This window comes from Puma concolor, chromosome A2, assembly GCF_028749965.1.
Source record: "Puma concolor isolate L17-30 chromosome A2, mPumCon1.1.hap2, whole genome shotgun sequence".
NCBI lineage: Eukaryota > Metazoa > Chordata > Mammalia > Carnivora > Felidae > Puma > Puma concolor.
Genome location: NC_141668.1, coordinates 74,200,931 through 74,223,116, shown reverse-complemented (window position 1 = coordinate 74,223,116; position 22,186 = coordinate 74,200,931). Strand labels below are relative to the sequence as shown.

Here is a 22,186-nt window from a genome sequence, read left to right as displayed (position 1 = left end):
ATGCACAAAAATCAGTTGCATTCCTGTACACCAATAATGAAGGAACAGAAAGAGAAATCAAGGAATCAATCCCATTTACAATTGCAGCAAAAACCATAAAATACCTAGGAATAAATCTAACCAAAGAGGTGAAAAATCTATACACTGAAAACTATAGAAAGCTTATGAAAGAAATAGAAGACACACACACACACACACACACACACACACACACACACACACAAAAGGAAAAATATTCCATGCTCCTGGATAGGAAGAAAAAATATGGCTAAAAGTCAATACTACCCAAAGCAATCTACATATTCCATGCAATCCCTATCACAATAACACCAGCATTCTTCACAGAGCTAGAACAAACAAGCCTAAAATTTGTATGGAACCAGAAAAGACCCCGAATAGCCAAAGCAATCTTGAAAAAGAAAACCAAAGCAGGAAGCATCAACAATCCCGGACTTCAAGCTGTATTACAAAGCTGTAATCATCCAGACAGTATGGTACTGGCACAAAAACAGACACTCGGATCAGTGGAACAGAATAGAGAACCCAGAAATGGACCCCAAATGTATGGCCAACTAATCTTTGGCAAAGCCAGAAACAATATCCAATGGAATAAAGACAGTCTCTTCAGCAAATGGTGCTGGGAAAAATGGACAGCAACATGCAGAAAAATGAACCTGGACCACTTTCTTACACCATACACAAAAATGAAGTCAAAATGGATGAAAGACCTAAACCTAAGACAGGAAGCCATCAAAATCCTTGAGAAGAAAGCAGACAAAAACCTCTTTGACCTTGGCTGCAGCAACTTCTTACTCAACACGTCTCCAGAGGCAAGGGAAACAAAAGCAAAAATGAGCTATTGGGACCTCAGCAAAGTAAAATCTTCTGCACAGCAAAGGAAACAATCAGCAAAACTAAAAGGCAAACAACAGAGTGGGAGAAGATATTTGCAAATGACATATCAGATAAAGGGTTAGTATCCAAAATCTATAAAGAACTTATCAAACTCAACACCCAAAAAACAAATAATCCAGTGAAGAAACGGGAAAAAAACATGAATAGACACTTTTCCAAAGACATCCAGATGGCCAACCGACACATGAAAAAATGCTCAACGTCACTCATCATCAGGGAAATACAAATCAAAACCACAAGGAGATACCACCTCACACCTGTCAACATGGCTAACATTAACAACTCAGGCAACAACAGATGTTGGCGAGGATGCGGAGAAAGAGGATCTCTTTTGCACTGCTGATAAGAATGCAAACTGGTGTAGCCACTCTGGAAAACAGTATGGAGGTTCCTCAAAAAATTAAAAATAGAACTACCTTACAACCCAGCAATTACACTACTAGATATGTATCCAAGGTATACAGGTGTGCTGTTTTGAAGAGACACATGCACCCCAATGTTTATAGCAGCAGTATCAACAACAGCCAAAGTTTGGAAAAAGCCCAAATGTCCATCGATGGATGGATGGATAAAGATGATGTGGTGTGTGTATATATATATATATATATATATATATATATATATATATATATATATATAATGGAGTGTTACTCGGCAATCAAAAAGAATGAAATCTTGCTGTTTGCAACTATGTGGATGGAACTAGAGGATATTATGTTAAGCAAAATTAGTCAGAGAAAGACAAATATCATATGACTTCACATATATGAGGACTTTAAGATACAAAACAGATGATCAGAAGGGAAGGGAAGCAAAAATAATATAAAGACAGGGAGGGGGACAAAACATAAGAGACTCTTAAATATAGAGAACAGAGGGTTGCTGGAGGTGTTGTGGGAAGGGGGATGGGCTAAATGGGTAAGGGGCTTAAGGAATCTATTCCTGAAATCATTGTTGCACCATGTGCTAACTAACTTGGATGCAAATTATTAAAAAAATAAATTATAGAAAAAAAACCCTGATATCATACATGAAGAGGAGAATGAATGAGAAAGCAACACTTCTGATTTGCTGTGTTAATAACTCAGTAGCTGCTTCATCTGTCACTCTGTATATAAGCAGTCGAACAAGAAGAGGCACACATTAACAGAAATTGTCTTCCTCTTTAACACCCTTTGGTGGTTCCAAATTCCTTTATATGGCATATTAAACCCTTCTCGACATCACCTCCAGATTCCTGCATATACCCATCCCCCCTTACTGTTTTCAAACTGTAAGTCGTGGCCTATTAGTGGGGTTATGGGATCAGTTTAGTGAGTTGCCACCAGTATTTTCAGAGTGGAGAATAACAAAATAGAAAAGAGAACATGTGGGGCACCCAGCATCATTTTGTGAAATGTAAGTTTCCAGTACATGTATGTGTGGATCTGTGCACATGTGTGTATAACAGATCATGCTGTGAGATTATAGGTCTTTCTGTAGGTTATGAACCAGATGTTAACAGCCACTGCCCCCAGGGTGGCCTCACCAATCTTCCTGCTCCCTCTTTCATAATTGCATACCTTTACAAATGCAAAGTATTTCTGCTTGTATGCTTGGCAGACCTTGACTTTTGGTTTTGAGTCCACTCAAGCATCATTTCCAGTGGGAAAACTCTGCTCATCTCCAGATTATCAGCAGTTGTTCACACAAACCTTTTCACATTCCCCATCTGTAAGCTTTGGAAAGGACTGCCATGTCTTACTTTTGAGTTGTCAGAGTTTAGCATGTCAACTAGTAAGAGCTAATTAAACATTTGTTACTGAAACTTTAAGCTCAATGAGCTGCTATTTAGTTTTTAAACACATCTGAAGCCCGAAAAGGAGTCTCTTGTAACAAAAGTTGAAAACATCATGCTAAAATGTGCTATTTAATTATAACGTACTTTACTCACCGTAATTATATTCATTTTACGTTAAGTAAAAAGAAAAATAGCTAGGATAGTAATTCGTCTCCAAGAAAGCAGTCTAAGATTGTTGGGTTTTTTATTATTTTTATTTGCTACCAATATTTTTATTGTAAGAAATACAAAAGGTATGACAAATATACAAACCATTTGCTCTTTTTGCTTCAATTTCGCTTGTGCATAAGTGAGAACAATGAACTGGACAGTGACGTTTCAACACTAATTCTTATAAGACAATGAATTCCATTATCTGACAATAAATACCTAAATTTGCATTCTAGCACCCGGTAAGACATCCAGTTTCCAAAGGATCTGTGATCTGCAACCCTCTGAATTTTCTGACGTGCTACCTTGGCCACAGTAACAGCGTCAGCACTGGCAGTTCTCTCTCTCCAAATAAGTCTCAGAGTACGGCGCATGCTAGAATGGCTGCCTCTGACCTCAGGCAGTCCCGGTCATAAAGCATCTTTTACTTGAGCTACTTAAACAGATTTCTAGTGATGGGGGATTTAATGTAAGTTTTGGTAGTCCTTGGATTACATAGTTTACATGATACAAACAATCTACTTTTCTATTTTCCTCTTCAGGTAGGAATAGTCTAGATAAACTGACCTGTCTTTTCAAACTACCTAAAGGGAAAGAAGCGAGATCATTTAGCTCAGGATGCTATGAAGGGGGTATCTTAACAGATAAGCTTTCTTTCACTTTTTCTTTTCTTTCTTTCTTTCTTTCTTTCTTTTTTTTTTTTTTTTTTTTTTTTTTGTTGCCCCAGGAGAGCTTTCTGTACGGAATGGAGGGATGGTTGCTAGAGTGAGAGGGCCTTTCCCATCCTGCCCCTGTCTACACCCACAGCCATTTTTCTTTGGGGGCTAAATTATCTGGTATGTAGAAAGGTCCCTGCTTTCAGAGAGCTGCACCGCACCCACATTTGGGGAGAGCACAGGGTTTCTGTGCTTTGTGAGAAAGGATACCCAGGTGAACCTGACAGGCCAGTGTGGTAACTTTCAACCTTGTGTACAGAGAAAAGAGCAGAAGCAGTATCTAACACCAAGCCATCTGCCAACATTCTTGTAAGACTGTGTTCCAGGCAGTGAATTTCCACACTGCTTCTTTGACCTGCTCAACTCAAAGCACCAAAACAGCATTCTGTAGCAACATGAGCAAACGGAATGAGAGTAATTTTGCACCTTTAAGGAACATGCACCCTTGTAAGTCTGTACCCTGATATCAAAATAGCAGAATGAGTTTCAAGTATGAAGAAATACAGTAAAAGTATGGCCTGTAGATGGATAGAAAACAGCAGCCTGGAATGTGGTTTATAGTCTTGTTTAGTTTTTCTTTGTACCACAGCCAAAACTGAATGCTCTGTAGAGGACTTGGTTTGGAAATCAAGATGCATACAAACATGCTAGAGGGTATCTGTGATTGGTGTTGTGAGCACACTCTGTGCCCAGCCAAAGGTCAAGTAAAAGTGGTGGCCAAGCCTGGGCAGGCACACCCGTGATGCCTAAAGCATCTCTCTTGTCATGTCCCTGATGCCCAGAGAGTGGCCGAAGAGAATAAAGAGCACCATGCAGACAGGCCTGGACGGGTCAGGGGAAGGGAGCAGTGGGAGGGAGGGAGGAAGGATGCAGGGCCTGGGAGGATATCGGTTATCCTAGACTGGTTCACACAGCCTAGATTAGTATCGGACGTGCACATGCACATGCAAAATCTCTACATCTCCAGAACCGTGACTTTAAACACAGAAACCAACAAGTCAAGTGTCCAAATTAAGATTTTTTTCCCTACGTTTAACACATTTTCTGTTATAAGTCCAAAAAAAAAAAAAAAAAAACAAAAAACAAAAAACAAGCCAAAAGAAAAAAGAAAAGAAAAAGCTCACTGGGTATGACAGCTTTGCTGAAAACCTCGAATAAAAGCTTTAACTAGGCCCTATGGGAATGCAAAGACACTATGCTACTACATTTTACAGTGAAAACATGCATTTAGACATCTCTGACATGATAATCCTATAAACCCTCTAGTTCTAATTTCTACGGGAACCGATATTGTGCTTTTCTTAACACCTACTGTTCTTCTATACCAGACACTTGCCAATTAACCTTCAGATCAAAACCTAAAATACCAGAAATGCAACATGCTTCTGAGGTGCTGGGGGCTGTCGGTTGTTAAAATCCATTGTTGACTACTGTACATGTAGTCCTTGCTTTTATGACCAGAGTAAATCGCTTCTGTACAAAACCAAGGTGCTTGAAGCACAGAAACTTGAACTTCTCCATCCGACACATTCTGGAAGCCTCAAGGCACAAGCTGACAGTGTACTTCTACAGAAAACTCTCACGCTGTTCTTGCAACAGTACTACCTGTTCCCACTACGGCACACGATACCAGAAGGGCACCAGATATCAGGGGGAAGCTTCTTCTCGAGGCCAGGTAAGAGGAGGCACCACTCAAGCCCCTGTCTCTGCCTGGCCTCTACTCTGATGGCCATCTGGCAGAGTCCCTAAATTAAGGCAGTATCTGATGCTTTGTATCTCAAGTTTTAATTTTTGCTGTATCTTCACACTATACTATACGCATATTTGACAAAAGAAAAGCTACAAAGTCCTCCACTTGAATTCCTTTACATAATGATAAAACACCTAGATACAAAAATACCACACCTAAAAACTTAAGTTCTACTAATCATGTTAAAATGCATGCAGCGTATTTCGGGGCTTAGTCTAATTTTAATTTACTTAGCTCCATCAAGACCATGGTAATGAACATTAAATGCAAATCCTAATGCCATCTCCTTTAAGACGCACTTTCACAGGACTAGTGTGATTCAGAAATAAATAACATACATGAATAATAACAGAAATAATTTACGCAAATGCAGAACAACTTGAAATAGAAATTCCCCACCTTGTTAAGTGCTGATTCTAGGTGTCGTTGCTGCTATTTATTCCATGTACTAACTAATATATTTATTACTGGTCATAGGAAAACACATGACTACAAAGTTAAGTGAGGAACTCTAATATTCACGTATACATTGTTGCAAACACAGGACCAAGATGACAAGCTATATAATGCACCTGGGGCAGAGGGTGGTTCAAGAAATGTATTACTGCTGGGATTTATTTTAATTATTCAGAGACTTCTAGGTTAAATCAAGAGTTGCTGGTGATCACAGAAATATTGCTAGCTAATACATATTATTGCATCTCAATTACTTAAGAGTAGAAAACTTCAAGTTAAGGGTACAAAGGGTATCTTCAGGACCGTAACCTAAGCATGTCAACAGAATTTGGCCAGAAACCACAGAGCGTTAGAAATTAAATGAACTGTGTGGGGCTCTATGCTTGCTCATTAGTGCTACGGTCACAGTTCTTTATAGCAATATGTACAGTTATGTGCCCCCTTTAAGGAAACCTGTATGTGACAATTCAAACTCCTCAAGTAGAGAAGGGGTTGATTATTTGCTTGACAAAACAATTCACACAAAAGTTTCCTCCAAACAGGAAAATCCCCTACACTACATGAGATAATTTGCTTACATACCTTTAACTATTCGACAAAAACAAAAGAAGAAATCAGAAACGAAAGAGTTAGGAGCTTTTGCCTAAGCAGAAAATAAACACATTTTCAAAACAAAACTCTTCCACGCATTATCTTTTGCCATCGTATATGTAGAATGATAGAAAATAAAAAAATAAAAAATCTTTCCTGTAATTATACATCTTCTCTTTAAAACAAACAACAAAAAAAAGCTGAGCTTAGAGCTTGAGAGATGCCTGGTAGACGCTTCATACAGACCAGCATCTCTTTATACCCGAACTTTCGAAGAATTGTGTTGTACTTACTTATGCACAGAAGACACCCGTTTGCTTCTAGGGGCATTCTATTTCCTAAGACGGCAGAACAGGTGCTTCTGAAACAGCAGCAGGGCACATGGACCTCGGACAGTAGCCCTCCGGGTCTGTACGTCATCTCAGGCACTAACAGGTGAGCGGCGAGCGGGACCCAGCCAGCTCCGCCCACTGCCTCTCTGCGGCCAAAGGGGCGGAGTGACGGCGCAGCGCTCCCAGAGGGTTTTCAGGTGGGCGTCAAGTGTTCACCGCGAGCAAATAGAGTTCAGACTGGCCCAACTGATAACAGACTCGAGGTTGGAATTCGGCCTTTCATTTAGGGGCTTAAATTGGAATCTACTTCGGTGGGATTCTGAGCAGAGGGACGAGGCTGGGTTCCCGAAGAGCTTTTGACAGCCCCTAGGGTGACCGCCCCATTTTGATTCAGTATGAATTAGTGAGACTTGCCTGTCCGCTACTCTGCAGGAAAGTTAGGCAGGCAGGATTGAGTTTCTGCCACTCAGAAGGAATAAACTGCCTTCTGTTATGCCGTGCTAATAAGGAAACTCTGAAAAGTACTAGTTCCTTCCTCCTAAATTTCTGTGACACTTATTGAGGAAAATGATTTCTAAAATTAACTAAAATCATCTGGGGGTAATGCGTCTCTGAGCAGACCTGTGAATTAAAACATAGGAGTGTGTGTGTGTGTGTGTGTGTGTATATATATATATATATGTGTGTGTGTGTGTGTGTATATATGTATACACACACACACACACACACACACACACACACACACACATATGTAGTTGCCAAAGAATTTCACTAATGGAGAAATTAAAGATTTATGTAAATATATTCCTAGGTTATTATGCTCACATGCTTGGACAGGACTTTTAAAAAATTAGAATTTCTTGTGAATTTACACTTGTGATTACATAAATGTAAAAAAAAAATTACCAGGTCTTTTAGCATTTAAGGGCTGTATTTCAGCATGGCAATTCTTTAGAAAAAAATAGTTTTGTGTACTTACATACTGATGTTACTTCTTTGCTTATCTGATCTTTAAATTAGGATTTAAAATTTTAATCAGTGTTTAAAGACCATCATGGTAGGAAATATGAGAACAGCAGACAGTGGGCATAGGTATTTTTGGCTGAGGCCACTGGAGGAGTTTTACATTCCTAACAAAACTACCCTGCTCACAGATGAGAGTTGCCTTTTAGCTAATAAGCCTGTACATCCTTGTAACTTCTGCACCTATAAAAGTAAGGTAATTAAATACCTTAAAAAAATGCTTCTTGAAAAAATGGATGATTAGGCTCTCTTGATGCACTTAAATGATCAAAATGGGTATATTATCCATTATCAAGAACAACTTCCCTGCAGATCATCATTCAGAACCTAGCTAACAACTAAAATATTTAAGTTATAGAATGTTACGAACACTGTTCATCATCCTGACAAACAAGTGCTAAGCAAGAGTAAAATATGTGCAGAAAAACAAAGTTAGAATGAAGTTTTTAGAAGTACCTCTTTAGCTTTGCTCAGATTTCCCCCTCCCTAGCCCCCACCGCCACCCCCACCCCCAGGCCCCCAGCCCCAAAGTGCCACCTTGTGGAAAATACTGGAATAAAAGAAGAAAGCCCATGTCTTAGGACAGTGTGAATTTTAAAATAGAGGTTTCCAAGAAAAATCATCTCACTTTCCTACCATATAACCTTCAAACTGCTGTAACAATATTTAAATAGATGATTGAAAAAAGCCTGTATTAGTTTTCAAGAGGCTCTTGTTTTCTTCTTGACAGCCAGAGCACCAGTATCAAGGAAACATAAATATGTTGATGGAAGTTCATTCATTTATCTCAACTCCCTGGGAATGCTAAGAAACAAAACATTTTGAAGAGCTGATTCATACGTCATTAAAACAAACAAACAAACTGAGGAAAAAAAAACATTTAAAAAATCAGACCCCTCCTCTTTCTACATTTCTGTTGTTTACAAAGGTCAGAAGATAGAAAAGGCCAAAGGAATATTGTGGCTTATTTTCTGAAAAAGTACAAGTCAGAAATGCTTGAGATATAGGTATGTAACACAACTAGGTTGAAAATTGCATTAATAAGAAATGAAAATGCTATTTTCGTATGCTTTTGAAGAGAACACCACTACTAATTACCTGGGGACTTCTATTGCGTGATAGGCTTTTGCAGTCTCAGTAAGTTTTTCTACTGTGGAAACATGTAGCTATGTTCCATATCATACATCTGAATGTATCAAGTGCATATGATCAAGGATTTGGGTTTTACCAGTTTTCAAAAAATCTTGGTGGCACAGGAAATATGTGCCTTTTTAAAATTTATTATTATTATTATTTACAGTGAACATTCTTAGGCTTGCATAACAAGCGTTAGTTTCACATGGCTGCTTCTTCCCACGAAGTAAGGAGTATGGTAGTTTGCTCAGGTCACCCTTTGAAATGGTAACTGCTTGGAAAGCCTTTTCCATAAAACATGTTTTGGAACGTTATCAACTTCCTAGTTGCCGGATGACTTTAATAGAAATTCTTACAATATATTTGCTAATAAATATTTATCCTTCAAAATATATCTAACTTTGAAACTATCCTTCTTTGAATACCTTCATTTTCTCTAGAATTTCCTCTATCCATTGTCCATTATTTTATGCTTTTTAAAGATTTAGAAATCATGCTACCATCTTTATTTTTTAAAATAAAGACACTGTTTTTATGTGTCACAATGTAAAACATGCATTCTTTTGAATTCTGTCAATACCTAAGAACTTATAATGTCTCAACATTTACTTTCCAAGGTGAATATTCTATAGTTACTGTACTAACACAATTAAGTAATTACAGCAGCTTATTAACTTTTAATATTACTCTTTCCTAGACCTGACTATGCAACAAAAGCCTGCTTTTGCAAAATGTGAGACACTCTCTTCTGCGCTTATCATAAAAATAGCCAAGTTGTCACTTAAAAGCAATTATTTGGAAAGAAGAATTTTAATATGTTTGTGATATTAGGAAGCTTACATGATTTTAATTTCCATAATGGCATGAGGACTGCCATTACTGACCTTAAGAGGCATATAGTTAAAAGCTCAATTTAAATACATAATTTAAGATTCAAAATATTTGGTACTATTTGGTTGTTTTTTTTCCCCCCCATCAAGATGGACAGTACCGTGTTCTGGAGTCAAGTGATAAATTTCTATTGAGAGGTGTACATTTTCTTTAAGATATTAACATCCCGTGCATTCTGAAATTTTCATTTTTACTTAAAACTAAATGGCTGAGATTCTATTCTTAGGTAAATATTTTGAACTATTTTTATTTTGGTAAGACACCTTGGGCTAAATGAAAAGTATGCCATTCCTAGTGTGTGATTCCTGAGAGAAAATCATGAGAATACAGAGGGATGAAATGGCTCCGACGTCTTGTTTAAAACAGGTTCTCTGTTTCTTGGGTTCTTATCTACTTTCAAGGAGAGACAAAGTGGGAGGTGCCAATGCACTGGGTATTGTGTTTTTAAGTTTGTAAGATTAGGGCTTTATTACCTTTGCCACATGATAGCTTATGATGCTGAAATGGACAGGTTTCTCTCTTATTCTTAAAGGGGATTGTTACAACTTCACGATGCACTATGGTTCCCACAATGCCTGGGCCCTAAGAGAACAATTATCATATAGAAACTATCAGGCACATTCTAGCACCAGCCCTCAAATGTGAATATAAATGTGATTTTGAATCTGACACCGTATTTTTATTGATATAAGCTGCTTCAGTATATCCCTGGGGCAGTATGACTTTTTTAGCTGACCACTGCTTGGCTTTTGGCAAAGATGTTTGAAACCATGTGTCACAGAAGAATAAGCTGTATTCAGTAAATTCCTATGCTGCTATATGCTTCAAAGTGCCCTCATGGGAAGGGTGCTCGTGTGGCATCTGGATTTCAGAACTGGTGAGCCTGGATGTAAAAGACATAAAACGAGGGTAATTACTCAACTGCAAGAACCACACAGATGGACGAGCTGGGGTCAGAGAGGCCAGATACCCTCTCCTTCTGCCTCTCAGGGGATAATTTGCCAAGCATCTAATGAATCTCATGCCAAAATGTTTGTGCTTTAAGTTTTCTTCATAAACACTACTGAGAAATGAACCAAAAGTATATGCTAGAAATAAAGTGGAGCTCTCTACTTGTTTAGAATTCCCAAGAATGCTGAAAAATTCCAGTTCAGAACGGCTGCATTTTTTTTGAGAGAACTTATGAAAACCTGAAAAAAGCAGAAACTCAACTTATGTTCACTCTAGCCATGGACACTAACCAGAAAGCGCATGATGAAATCAGTACTTATATTGAGTTTTAAAATTGAATTTCTAGGGCCCAGCAAAACATGTCTTCAAAGGAAAGGCAGAAATCCCTTTTCCAGGGGAGACATTGCCCCGACTGCTGTGGATTCATTATATCTCAAGCATTTACAGTGATGACAAAACATAAGCAATATTGTCAACAAGGAAGAAAGCATCAAACATTCTTGTGGCCCATCTTCTCATTCATATCTAGCTTTAGACCAATTTTCCTGCTCTTCAAGTTACTGAATTAGAAAAATGTTAAACAGTATACATATTAAAAAAAGAGTAATTTCCAACCCAAAAAGCTTTCAAGGAGAAAAGTCTTAATTTTTCCCTTATTCATCATGGTAGTATAGAATATTAAGCTGTGAAGAATTCAGTAAGGCTAGACAATATATAAACATCAACTGGAACATTTTCTACTGAGTGAAGCAATGTTCATTCTTTGACAACCCTAACTCTAAACATAGCCTATCTGTTGCATGTACTCAAAACATGAGTCAGAGAGCAAAGACAGCTAAACTTCCAAAAGGATACTTCATCTCTGTGTCTTCGGGTTACTTGAGCTAACTGAGCACTAACCACACATAAGGCAGAGATGATGCCATGAAATATAAAGAACGGTAGAGAAAATGGCGAGAGAAAAAGTAAAGCTGTTCACAATGCCCAGGTCAGGCTGGCTCTGCACGGAGAGGGAGTATGCACAGGCACTAGAAATAAGCACAGCCTGGGAGATGGAGAAAAGATCATTTTATAGGGTAAATATATACGTCTAAAAAAATAGTTAAAGACATTCTCTCCGATTCTACACGGACATCTTCTAAAAAAACTGTAAAACACTAAGTAACAGTTTAAGGCAATCTATGTGCTGGTGATAGAGAAGAGCCAATCCTCCACTCACTGCCTAGGGAACAACAACAAATGCTGGGTGGGAAGATCACACTGGAGTGAGAGCCTAGGGGACCCTGTTAGGGCTGAAAAATTGGATCCATTAAGCCACAATCTGAATCTAACTATTTACAAAAGGTTCACTGAAAGAAAGCAAGCAGGAGGTGCATGGGAACGGCTTAAACAATCTGTTATTAGTTATGTAATGGTAGTAATATATACTAGAGGCCCTAGGAGATAAGATGGAAACTCTGCAAACAAGGCAGTGCATGGCAGAAAAAGTACAGTGTAATAGGGAGAACTTAAATGGTATTCCTGTCTCGTCAGAGAAAGCTATTCTCTGAGCCAAAACAGGAAACAGTTTCTGACAAATTCCTAAAATCAAAAAAACAAAATAAAGTAACAACAGAATCCAAAAAGGAAACATTTCAAATCAGGAAATAAAGGCTTTCTCTAATTGTTTTTTTTTTTTTTTTTTTTTTGACCATTTTACCTATTTGAGGTACACTCCCTAAATCTATAGCAAGTAAGAAAAAGCTTATAGGGTGTTTTTCAAAAGAAATAACAAAGCATATAATACAGGTTAAAATGGGCTTACAGTGAGTAATTTTCAGCTTTTATCAAGAGTAAATAGAATGTATGCTTTAAAAAACAGGTCTCTTAAAAGATACTAGCATTTTTTTTCCTTTTGTTGTGTGTATAAAACTTCAGCTAGATAGTGAATGTTTTACTTCTAACAAATTTACTGTTTTTGGCCATAAAAGAAATTCTGAGGACATAGGTTCAACTGTGTAATTTGAGAAGCCCATTCTGGTAAATCACCTTTAGTCAATAGACACCTGTTATTTATAGGTCACTTTGAGTCTTTAAAATTCAATTATTCTTGTTGTTTACAGAAAGTAACACTTTAAGAAATCAAGAATCTCACGCACACACATACGCACGCATGCATGCACATGCACACGCGCGTGCACACTCTCACTCAAAAGTACCAAAGCAGGCTCAGGCAGCTGCAGAGAGATTACATCATAACTCAGCTGTGCCTGGATTGCTCACTCCACACTGGCAGCATTCAAGATTAGAAAAATGAAATGGCAGCACAATTGGTCAGCAGCTTCTCTTCTGGAATTTTTCCAGGTTCTTGAAACAAACAAACAAACAGACAAACAAACAAACAAACGAATGAACATAAAGCTGCAATCGCTCTTGCATTGATTTCAAAACAGTAAACTAGGCGGTTTCCATGGAGAAGCAGAGCCCGTCCAGACGACGGCAACTAGAAGGTCCCCAGCCAGTGATCCTCAGTGGCTCTGCGGGGCTTACTCAGGGGGGGGCCCATCAGCCCCTAGGGGTGTTCTCCCGGTAATCAGCTCAAGATGGCCGTCGGGACCTCAGGCTGTATTCATCTCTGAGCTGTTCTGGCTGGGAGGCAGACGGGAATCCAGATTCTCCTTGCACCTCTCCAGATCATGGAAGTAGGGGTGAGACAGGGCACTGTAGGCAGATATTCTTTTGGCCGGATTAAAGGTTAGGCACTTCTGTGATAAAGAAAAAAAATAACTGACATAAAACATGTCCATTTAAATAATGTGTTTACACAGTTATACATTTGTTCACTGCCATGAATTAAGTGTGTCTAGAATCAGAATGAGTATCTACTTCATGGGACACTAAATAAAATGTAGACAGTAGCCATCTTTTTTTTTTTAAATTTTTTTTTTCAACGTTTATTTATTTTGGGGACAGAGAGAGACAGAGCATGAACGGGGGAGGGGCAGAGAGAGAGGGAGACACAGAATCGGAAACAGGCTCCAGGCTCCGAGCCATCAGCCCAGAGCCTGACGCGGGGCTCGAACTCACGGACCGCGAGATCGTGACCTGGCTGAAGTCGGACGCTCAACCGACTGCGCCACCCAGGCGCCCCGACAGTAGCCATCTTATATATGTCCTCAATGTATAAACTGCCCTTCAGGAAAAAGCAATAGCTTTTGGGTTGCCTGTGTACTTTTACCTCCCCAGGCTTTCTCTTCTACCTATCCCAGGTTCTTTAAAAGATATTATTAGTATTATCATAGTATGTATATAATTTTATTTAGGTAGTGATTTTTCTTTCTCTAAGTTTAATTAATTTTGAGATAGAGGGAGCACAAGAAGAGGAGGGGCAAACAGAGAGGGGGACAGAGGACCCAAAGCGGGCTCTGTGCTGACAGCAGAGAGCCCGATGAGGGGGCGACCTGAGCCAATGTTGGACGCTTAACTGACTGAGCCACCCAGGAACCCCTAGGTAGTGATTTTTCTTTTTTTTAAATTTTTTTTCAACGTTTTTTATTTATTTTTGGGACAGAGAGAGACAGAGCATGAACGGGGGAGGGGCAGAGAGAGAGGGAGACACAGAATCGGAAACAGGCTCCAGGCTCCGAGCCATCAGCCCAGAGCCTGACGCGGGGCTCGAACTCACGGACCGCGAGATCGTGACCTGGCTGAAGTCGGACGCTTAACCGACTGCGCCACCCAGGCGCCCCTAGGTAGTGATTTTTCTAATGCTAGAAAACTTAGTGCTGTAGTCAGAGATGTCACCCTAACTTTTTACTCTTCCCCAAGGTTTGTTGAGGAGTCAGGAATGGAATGGAGTTGTCTTGTTTAGGGGTAAGAGGGTAATTATTAAACTACAGTAACAATTTCTGACATATTTTTTTTTCAACGTTTATTTATTTTTGAGAGACTGAGAGAGACAGAGCATAAGTGGGGGAGGGGCAGAGAGAGAGGGAGACACAATCTGAAGCAGGCTCCAGGCTCGGAGCTGTCAGCACAGAGCCCGACGCGGGGCTCAAACTCACGAACTGGGAGATCATGACCTGAGCTTAAGTCGGATGCTTAACCAACTGAGCTACCCAGGTGCCCTTGTTTCTGACATATATCTAATATCAAAAGCAAAACAAAATAACAAGAAAACAAAAAAAGGAAATACATTTTAAAGCAGGAAATAAAGGTTTTCTCTATTAAGGAGGGCAAGTAAGGGCTAAAACCTAGGCCCAACTTACCCTGACCTGCTAGCAAGTTGTGCACTCTGGCCCAGGGCTGCACCATCCAGAGGAAATGATTCCTTCCTCTGGTGCACGTCTAGGTGCCTCATGGGCAGCAGCAATGTCCATTAGGTTCAGCTCTGGTACTAAACTCTATTCCAGGCTGTCAACTCAAGTGTAGGTAGAAGGTGAAAGGGTTGGCGGCAGGGGGAGGGGGAAGGTGAACCTCTGGGGCAGCAATCTCCATTCTCAAACTGACGATTCATAATCAATTAGACAGAATACTTCCCTAATCTTAGTTCCATTTCCACGCCAACCCCAGGTAATCCTGTTCTTCACATCCTCCACCTGTCCTTCCACCAACACCTCCAGAGTGACTAGCAGGTGGTAAGCACTAGTGGAGGATGAGTAAGACCCATCCATTGCCCAGGAACACACAAGTAGGAGAGAAACTCTACCAGCTTCTCCATCTTTGTGATGCAGTGCCCACTTAAGTGAGCTGGGTATCTGACACGTCTATGAATTTCAGTCCTCTATGTAATCTGAAGACTTAACATTATCATGGTTATGCTGACTTCCATTTAATCTGGGTTTTTGCCCTCAAGGACCTCAAAGTCTCCATCAGATCTTGACGATTAGGGACCCTTTAACACTCTGTTGAATGCTACTGACCTAGAAAAACACTCACAAATAGAAAACTCTATATATAATTCCAGGCAAATTTGGGTCCCCTGAAATCTTATTTATCCTGAACTCCCCACCAGTCCATGGATGCCAGTTTCTCATAGTGTCTCCTGAAAACCAAAGAACCAAAGGGCAAGCAGATGAGGGAGCTTGGTGGCAGAATGGTTCTACTGTCCCTAACAGCAATAAACATTGCGAGAAAAGCTTTGTATGGGCTGAATTCTGTAAGGACAGAAGAGCAGGGGCAGAACTCTTAAGCCTGGGTTCTCTCTTCCCAGAGTCTAGGAAGGAGAAAATTAGGTAGCGGCATTAGAGAAAGAAGCAGCCAATGTAATCCCTAGGACATAGGAAAGAAGAAAAAAAAAATGTTGTGGGAATATGTTCAAGATAGAGAGACATGTCCCTAGAGGACTGTCTCGGAGGAAGCCTGTCCCCACAGCTATCTTGATGGCTTAGAGCTGGGAAGACGGTGGAGAGAAGGAGAAATCCTTAGCCTAATGTGGAAGTGTGTGAGAATCTCCAGTTGGAAGTCTTAATCCTTTATGTTCTGCAGAACATAGAAATGGTGGCTAAGTTCTATCATTGCTCTACTTCAACAGAGCAATTTGGATGACTTGAGAATTAATCCAAAATCTTACGTAAGAATATTATTTCTCTAAGAAAATCTAATTTACTTGCCAAATAACTGTCTTATAAAATGAGCTTCTGGGATTTCTATTTAGTCAAGGGTTGAATACTATGATGGACTGGATCATTTTTCAGCACGTATCCTCCTTCTTCCCACCCTTCCTTCATGGGAGGAGTGTTCTTCCCTCTATTAGAGTTGGCCTTGACCACGTAACTTGCTTTGGCCAATGGAATGTGGACAGAAGTAGCAGGGTACCTCTTCCAAGCCTAGGCCTTCAGGGGCATCATGTGTTTCTGCTTGCCTTTCTGGGAGTATCATAACATCTGTTATGAGAAAAACAGGCCTTGGGGAGCCAAAGCCCCTCTTGTTCTGGGCCCTAGAATGAGACACATGGAGAAGACCTGTACTTGACCCATAGGCTGAAGCAGAGCTGTCTATCCATCTGCAGACCCATGAGCAAGAAATAAATGTTTACTGTTGTACGCTAGTGAGATTTCTGGGGGGTTGTTGGTTATGCAGCAAAAGTAGACTAATCCAAGGACCGTCCCCTCTGGCAGCCCCCACAAATATATACCTTAGGCCCTGAAAGCAGTTAGACACAGAAACTCTAAAACTTTTTTTGGCAAGAGAATAAGTACTCGGCCTCTCCAGTTAACCATGATGGAGGGGACAAAACTTGTAAAGATGGGTAGGTTCTGGTTGTTAAAAAATAATTTTTCCTCTGAATGGTCTTATTACTATGCCCAACTTACATATGTATGTGAGAGCATTTATAAATGTCAATGCATATATCCATTCATACATGGCTGAGCATTATATAGTCAGCCTTTATTTCAGCCTTTATTTCAGTGCCTATCTGGTACTGAACAGCCTGCTTTCTTCTGCATTATAATAGTTCTATCTTCTGTCCCTCTAGCATGAAACAGTGAGAGCTTTCAGGGGGTTCTAGGCTTTGAAGTCTTGGGCTATCCTTTCCCTGAATGCCCTCGGATTACTATGTTTTGTCCTTAAGTTGCTTCTAGTCCTGAGGTCACTGGATCTGCTTCTTATTCCCTTCCTTTGCTTTTTCTAATCTCTGTTGACACTCCTTGTCCACCCTCTTTCTTCTCCCTTTGGTAGTTTCTTTGTTCCTTTTTCTTCTTTGTTTCCTGCTACTTCTCTAGTCCAGCACTAGTGTGTGGTCTGACTTTGAAAGTCAGCACCACCAGTGGAGACACCAAATGAATGAGCATGTGGCACTGTCTGCTAGCTTTACATTTTAAGTTCCTTTTGGTGATTCCTAATGATGTTGAGAGACTCTGAGTTGTCTTTGGATGTCCCAGTAGCTGAAGAAGTGGAATACTTCACTACTAAAGTTGCTTATCATTGTGACTGACTGTCCAGAATCTTCTAAGAGAAGCATTTCACTCAGAGTTCTTGCTGAAAAGGAAAGCCTATGGTGGCCATATTTATAACACATCATCCCTCCCTCCCTCCTAGCACAGCTGACTGGACCAGGAATGCAGGCCCTAGGCAGCAACCCATATCATGGGTTGGCAAAAAGGTGAGGCGTGTCAGCCACATTCTTCCTTTCAGGAATCTGATGTAGGAAATACTAACAGAGGAAATGTTAGTGGTGGGGGTTAGAGCTGAAAGGATCCATGAGTTAGCTGAAATTCTGATAGTCAGGGGCCAGCCAAAGTTAAGGGGAGCAGACAGCACAACTGAAAAGAAACAATGAAGAGGAGAAAAGGCCTGCAGGGCAGAGAAAAGCAGAGTTGCTAAGAGCAGGTGATGCTCTTAGCAGGACTGGGAGAGCATTTACACTCTGGATGGCTTTTCACTTCCAGGCCACATGAAACATTCCATCAAACCTCCTTTTCTTAAGGTAATGCAAATACTTGTCTGTTAATTGAAACCAAGAAAAAATTTTCCCAAATAGTAGGTGAGCCAGCCAAGTGTGTATATATAGTGAGCTTTTGTATAGGAGAATATTCTCCCTTCTAATAAGAATTTGTTTCAAAGGATGTGGGCCAAAGTTGTCAGTGAGTGTCTTAGAAATAAACGGTGGGGAGGGAAAATAGCTGTCCTTCTCCATAATGTGGCAGTGGAGGGAACCGTAGAGTAAGCATCAGAAAATGAGCCCCCATCAGGTGAAGATGGGACTTAGGGCTTTCACTGGGAGAATCCGTGGCTCTGCAAACATGCCAATCAATGGCTGTGTCCATACAGAGCTAAGGTATAACATTTCTACTGAGACCTATAGACTCTTAGGTCTATATTTGAAATTTAGAATACACTGACAGAATGGGAGCACTAGCTCCTCCAGGTCTAGGAGTACTTTCTTGGCTAGCTATCATAGGTTGTTATTCAGTAGGTAAAGGAAACACTCATCAGTCACTGGGTTCTGAACACCAAGAGTAGCTCAACAGGTATACTCTCTACCTACTTTTCTGTCCTCCACATTAGGGAATTACATACAAGGCCAAATATTACGAGTCTGAATCTTAAGCTGAACACGAGTCCTTATTTTCAGTGAGGTATTTTATATGTGCATGGCACATTCAATACTTATTAGAAGCATATGTCTAGATGAATTTGAGAGGCTTCAAAGGCTGCATTCAAACGAACATTTAAAGATGGCAGATTGAAAGTTTGTGGATCAGACTCTTTCTCTTTCTCTTTCTATAGGAAATGAAGACATTCCAGAATCAAAAGCCACCAGCTGCTGCAGGTGTGGAAATGAAAGCTGCAGAGAGGTTGTGGCCTCGGCCCTGTGTGGTTGTGGCACATGATGCTGAACTGATGCTGTGCCCACCACCTAGCAGACCACCCAGTGGACAGAGCAAGGCTCTCATCCACCCAGTGCAGACCAACTCTGCACCGCATGAACTTACCAGGAGTAGGTCTTTGCCTTGTTCATCAATATCTGTTACGAACTTCTCAATTGGTTGAGGAGATTTTGAGTGAAAAGCCTGTCTGGGAAGGGCGACATCTCTGGGCCAGTCTTCTTCTCCTGGGAGTCCAATTACACTACAAAAGAACCACATGTGAACATAAACATTAGATGCTATGCTGAAGCTGTTTTCCTACCAAATTCTAGATGATGGTACAGTCTAAGAGGCAAGTATGGGGGACACAGAGTCCAGGAGCCCCTCAGTTATATTACTGGCGGGATTCTCATCTCTTTCTGTCCTATTGCAGTATGGTGATCACAGGGTGATCTCAGGGGAGAATTGTATAATTCACTGGGAAGAGATAAAAGATTACTCTGGTAGCAGATACCAAATATATAGGATGATGCAGAAATGGAAATTATTATATTACCAGTAAGTCCTGATGTACTGACAGAGTAGAACCTATATGTTCAAAGGAGGCTCATAAGAGCATATAATATTTCCTTTACACCTGAGAATGCTTTTTGTATTCTGATCAAACACTCATACTGACATGCTTTATGTTGCTCATCTAACATGATTAACACATAAATTTGGTTGCACTTTTGGTTAAAGAATAATTCTCCAAACAGTAATTATATACACTAGAATCAGACCAAAAAGAGGCTAAAAAGTATGTTAATCTTGTGCAACTATCAGGCACATGCTATTTTATAATTTAATTTCAAATTAATTGAATTAAATTTAGCTTATATATATTTTATATTACCAAACTATTTTATGGTATTCCAGAGTAAACAATAACGAAAGACAGTATCATTTATGTTTCTGCTGAAAATCATTCTGGAATCAGAAACATGGAGAGTGGATCCAATGATATAGAAACAGCATAGATATTGTGTGTCAACTATACTCAAATACAAAAAATAAATTTAAAAAAACAGCACAGGCTTTAGAAAAGGTAGACCTAGGTTCAAATTCTGCATCTACCACTTATTGCTAGGTAAGGACAAATTAGTGTCTTTCTTTACTGACATCGACAATTTAGGGGTGCCTGGGTGGCTCAGTTGGTTTACCGTCCGAGTCTTGATTCCGGCTCAGGTCATTATCTCCTGGTTGTGATACTGAGCCCTGCATCAGGCTTTGTACTAAGTGTGAAGCCTACTTAGGATTCTCTCTCTCCCTCTGCTCCTGCCCTGCTCAAGCATGCATGCTCTCTCTCTCTCTCTCTCTCTCTCTCTCAAAATAAACAAATAAAAGAAAAAAATGATAATTTACAGCAATAATTTATATAAAGTGCATAGCACAGTGCCTGATAAACAGTTCTTGTCAATATCAATACATTACCCATTATTATTATCATGAGAAGAAAATAATGCTATTAATCTAAAATGTGTGGGCAATGCATTGCTATCACGCTAAAAATATGAACTGCTTGAGTCCTACTGATATGTGACTTGAGGTTCTTCAGAAATATTGTCAGTGGCCTTATGCAACTTATACACTATAGAGATGTTATTTAAAGTTTATGTATAGATAGTAAGTAGGTTTGAACAAGGGAAGTTAAGGGGTGCAAGAAATTACATCTCACTTACAGACTCTGATTAACTCCGAACTAAAAGTTATAATTTAGTGGACAGAATATATAGCTTTCAAATTGACCAAACTATTTTTTTTTAAGATTTTATCTTTAAGTAATCTCTACACCCAACGTGGGTTCAAACTTACAACCCTGAGATCAAGAGGCACATGCTCTACTGACCGAGCCAGCCAGGTGCCCCATGACCAAATTACTTTAACTACAGTTAGAGATGGTGCTGGCCTGGGACTGAGGTCCTGAGATATGTTCTCCTGATTGGGTTTCCCAGGTTTTAGGAAGATGTGGTGGTGAAAATCACAGGCTCTCTATAAGGCTTTGTTCCTCCTTCCCTTATTTCAGCAGAGCCCAGATCACAGACCTCACCTGGGAAGAGCAAATACCCATACCATAATTGCACCTGTTACTGGGTGTCCGGGGAAAGACACTGTGTGCCTGTATCTGTTGGACATGCTGGGAAAGCCATGTTGTTGAGGCAAATAAAGACAGATTCTTGGACATATTTACCAGAACAAATGAATGGAAATGACTTGGGCAACATACAAATTTGCTTAATAGCAAGATCTAGAATAAGAGCAAAGAGAAAAAAGATATCACTATTGATTATTAAAGGACATCAATGTGTGTGTTTGGATAGAATGGAATATGCAGAGGAAGAAAAAAGAATACTTATTAAAAACTTTAAAAATTTTCTTCCTTTTATTTTCAGCTTTTTAGCCATTTGTATATCATTTTTTGCATATCATCACCAATCATCTAGAAATCAGTTATAATAATTCCTAGTAACAATTTAAAATCTTTTTATTTGCAGCTTTGAATATACTTATGTCGAAATAAATCTGGCGATATGGGCAGCTGACTGCCAAAAGCCCTTAAAGAAACAGCGTCTCTGTATGTATGTGTATATGTGGTGTATAATTACATGTATATATACATAGCTACCTATATAAATAACTTTCAAAAGTATTTTTAAATCTATCACCTCCTCTGATCTCATAACGACCTTCTGAGACATGTAGGTCAGTTATTACTTCCTTTTTATAGATGTGGAAACTAAGGACAGGAGTGAAATCAACTGCCAAAGTCACACACAGCGAGTTCAGCTCACTCGAGTGAACCCAGTTCTCCTTATTCCAAATCCAATATTTTGTTTCCATTTAACTATGACTCTGCTCCTAAAAATGCTCTAAAATGTCACGAGCTAAAAGCATTTAGTTTCACTTTCAAAGTACTTGTTGTTCTTTGAAAGTATAAATGTCTCCAAGTGCAGAAACATTTCTGCCCTTAAGAGAATGTGAATGTGGCTTTCCTCAAAAAAAATTTTTTTTCAGTTTAATATCCAGTATGAACTTTTATGGCCCATATATGAGTGTTGTGAAATTCTGATAGGTCCATTAACAAGTGCTTGCATCAAGTTTCAGTA

At 39.6% G+C, this 22,186-nt stretch overlaps 1 protein-coding gene across 2 annotated transcripts in view; it reads right to left on the bottom strand.

Moving 5' to 3' along the window:
- Positions 1-2,927: 2,927 nt before the first annotated feature.
- CDK6 (cyclin dependent kinase 6) overlaps positions 2,928-22,186 on the bottom strand; it is a 261,405-nt gene continuing 242,146 nt past the window's right edge. For both annotated transcript variants that reach the window (XM_086696222.1, XM_086696219.1), the window contains exons 7-8: positions 19,167-19,302; positions 2,928-13,493 (exon numbers count right to left, since the gene is read on the bottom strand). In XM_086696222.1, coding sequence (XP_086552348.1) covers positions 13,347-13,493; positions 19,167-19,302 — 283 coding nt within the window. In that variant the 3' untranslated portion in view covers positions 2,928-13,346. The remainder of the gene's footprint in view (positions 13,494-19,166; positions 19,303-22,186) is intronic.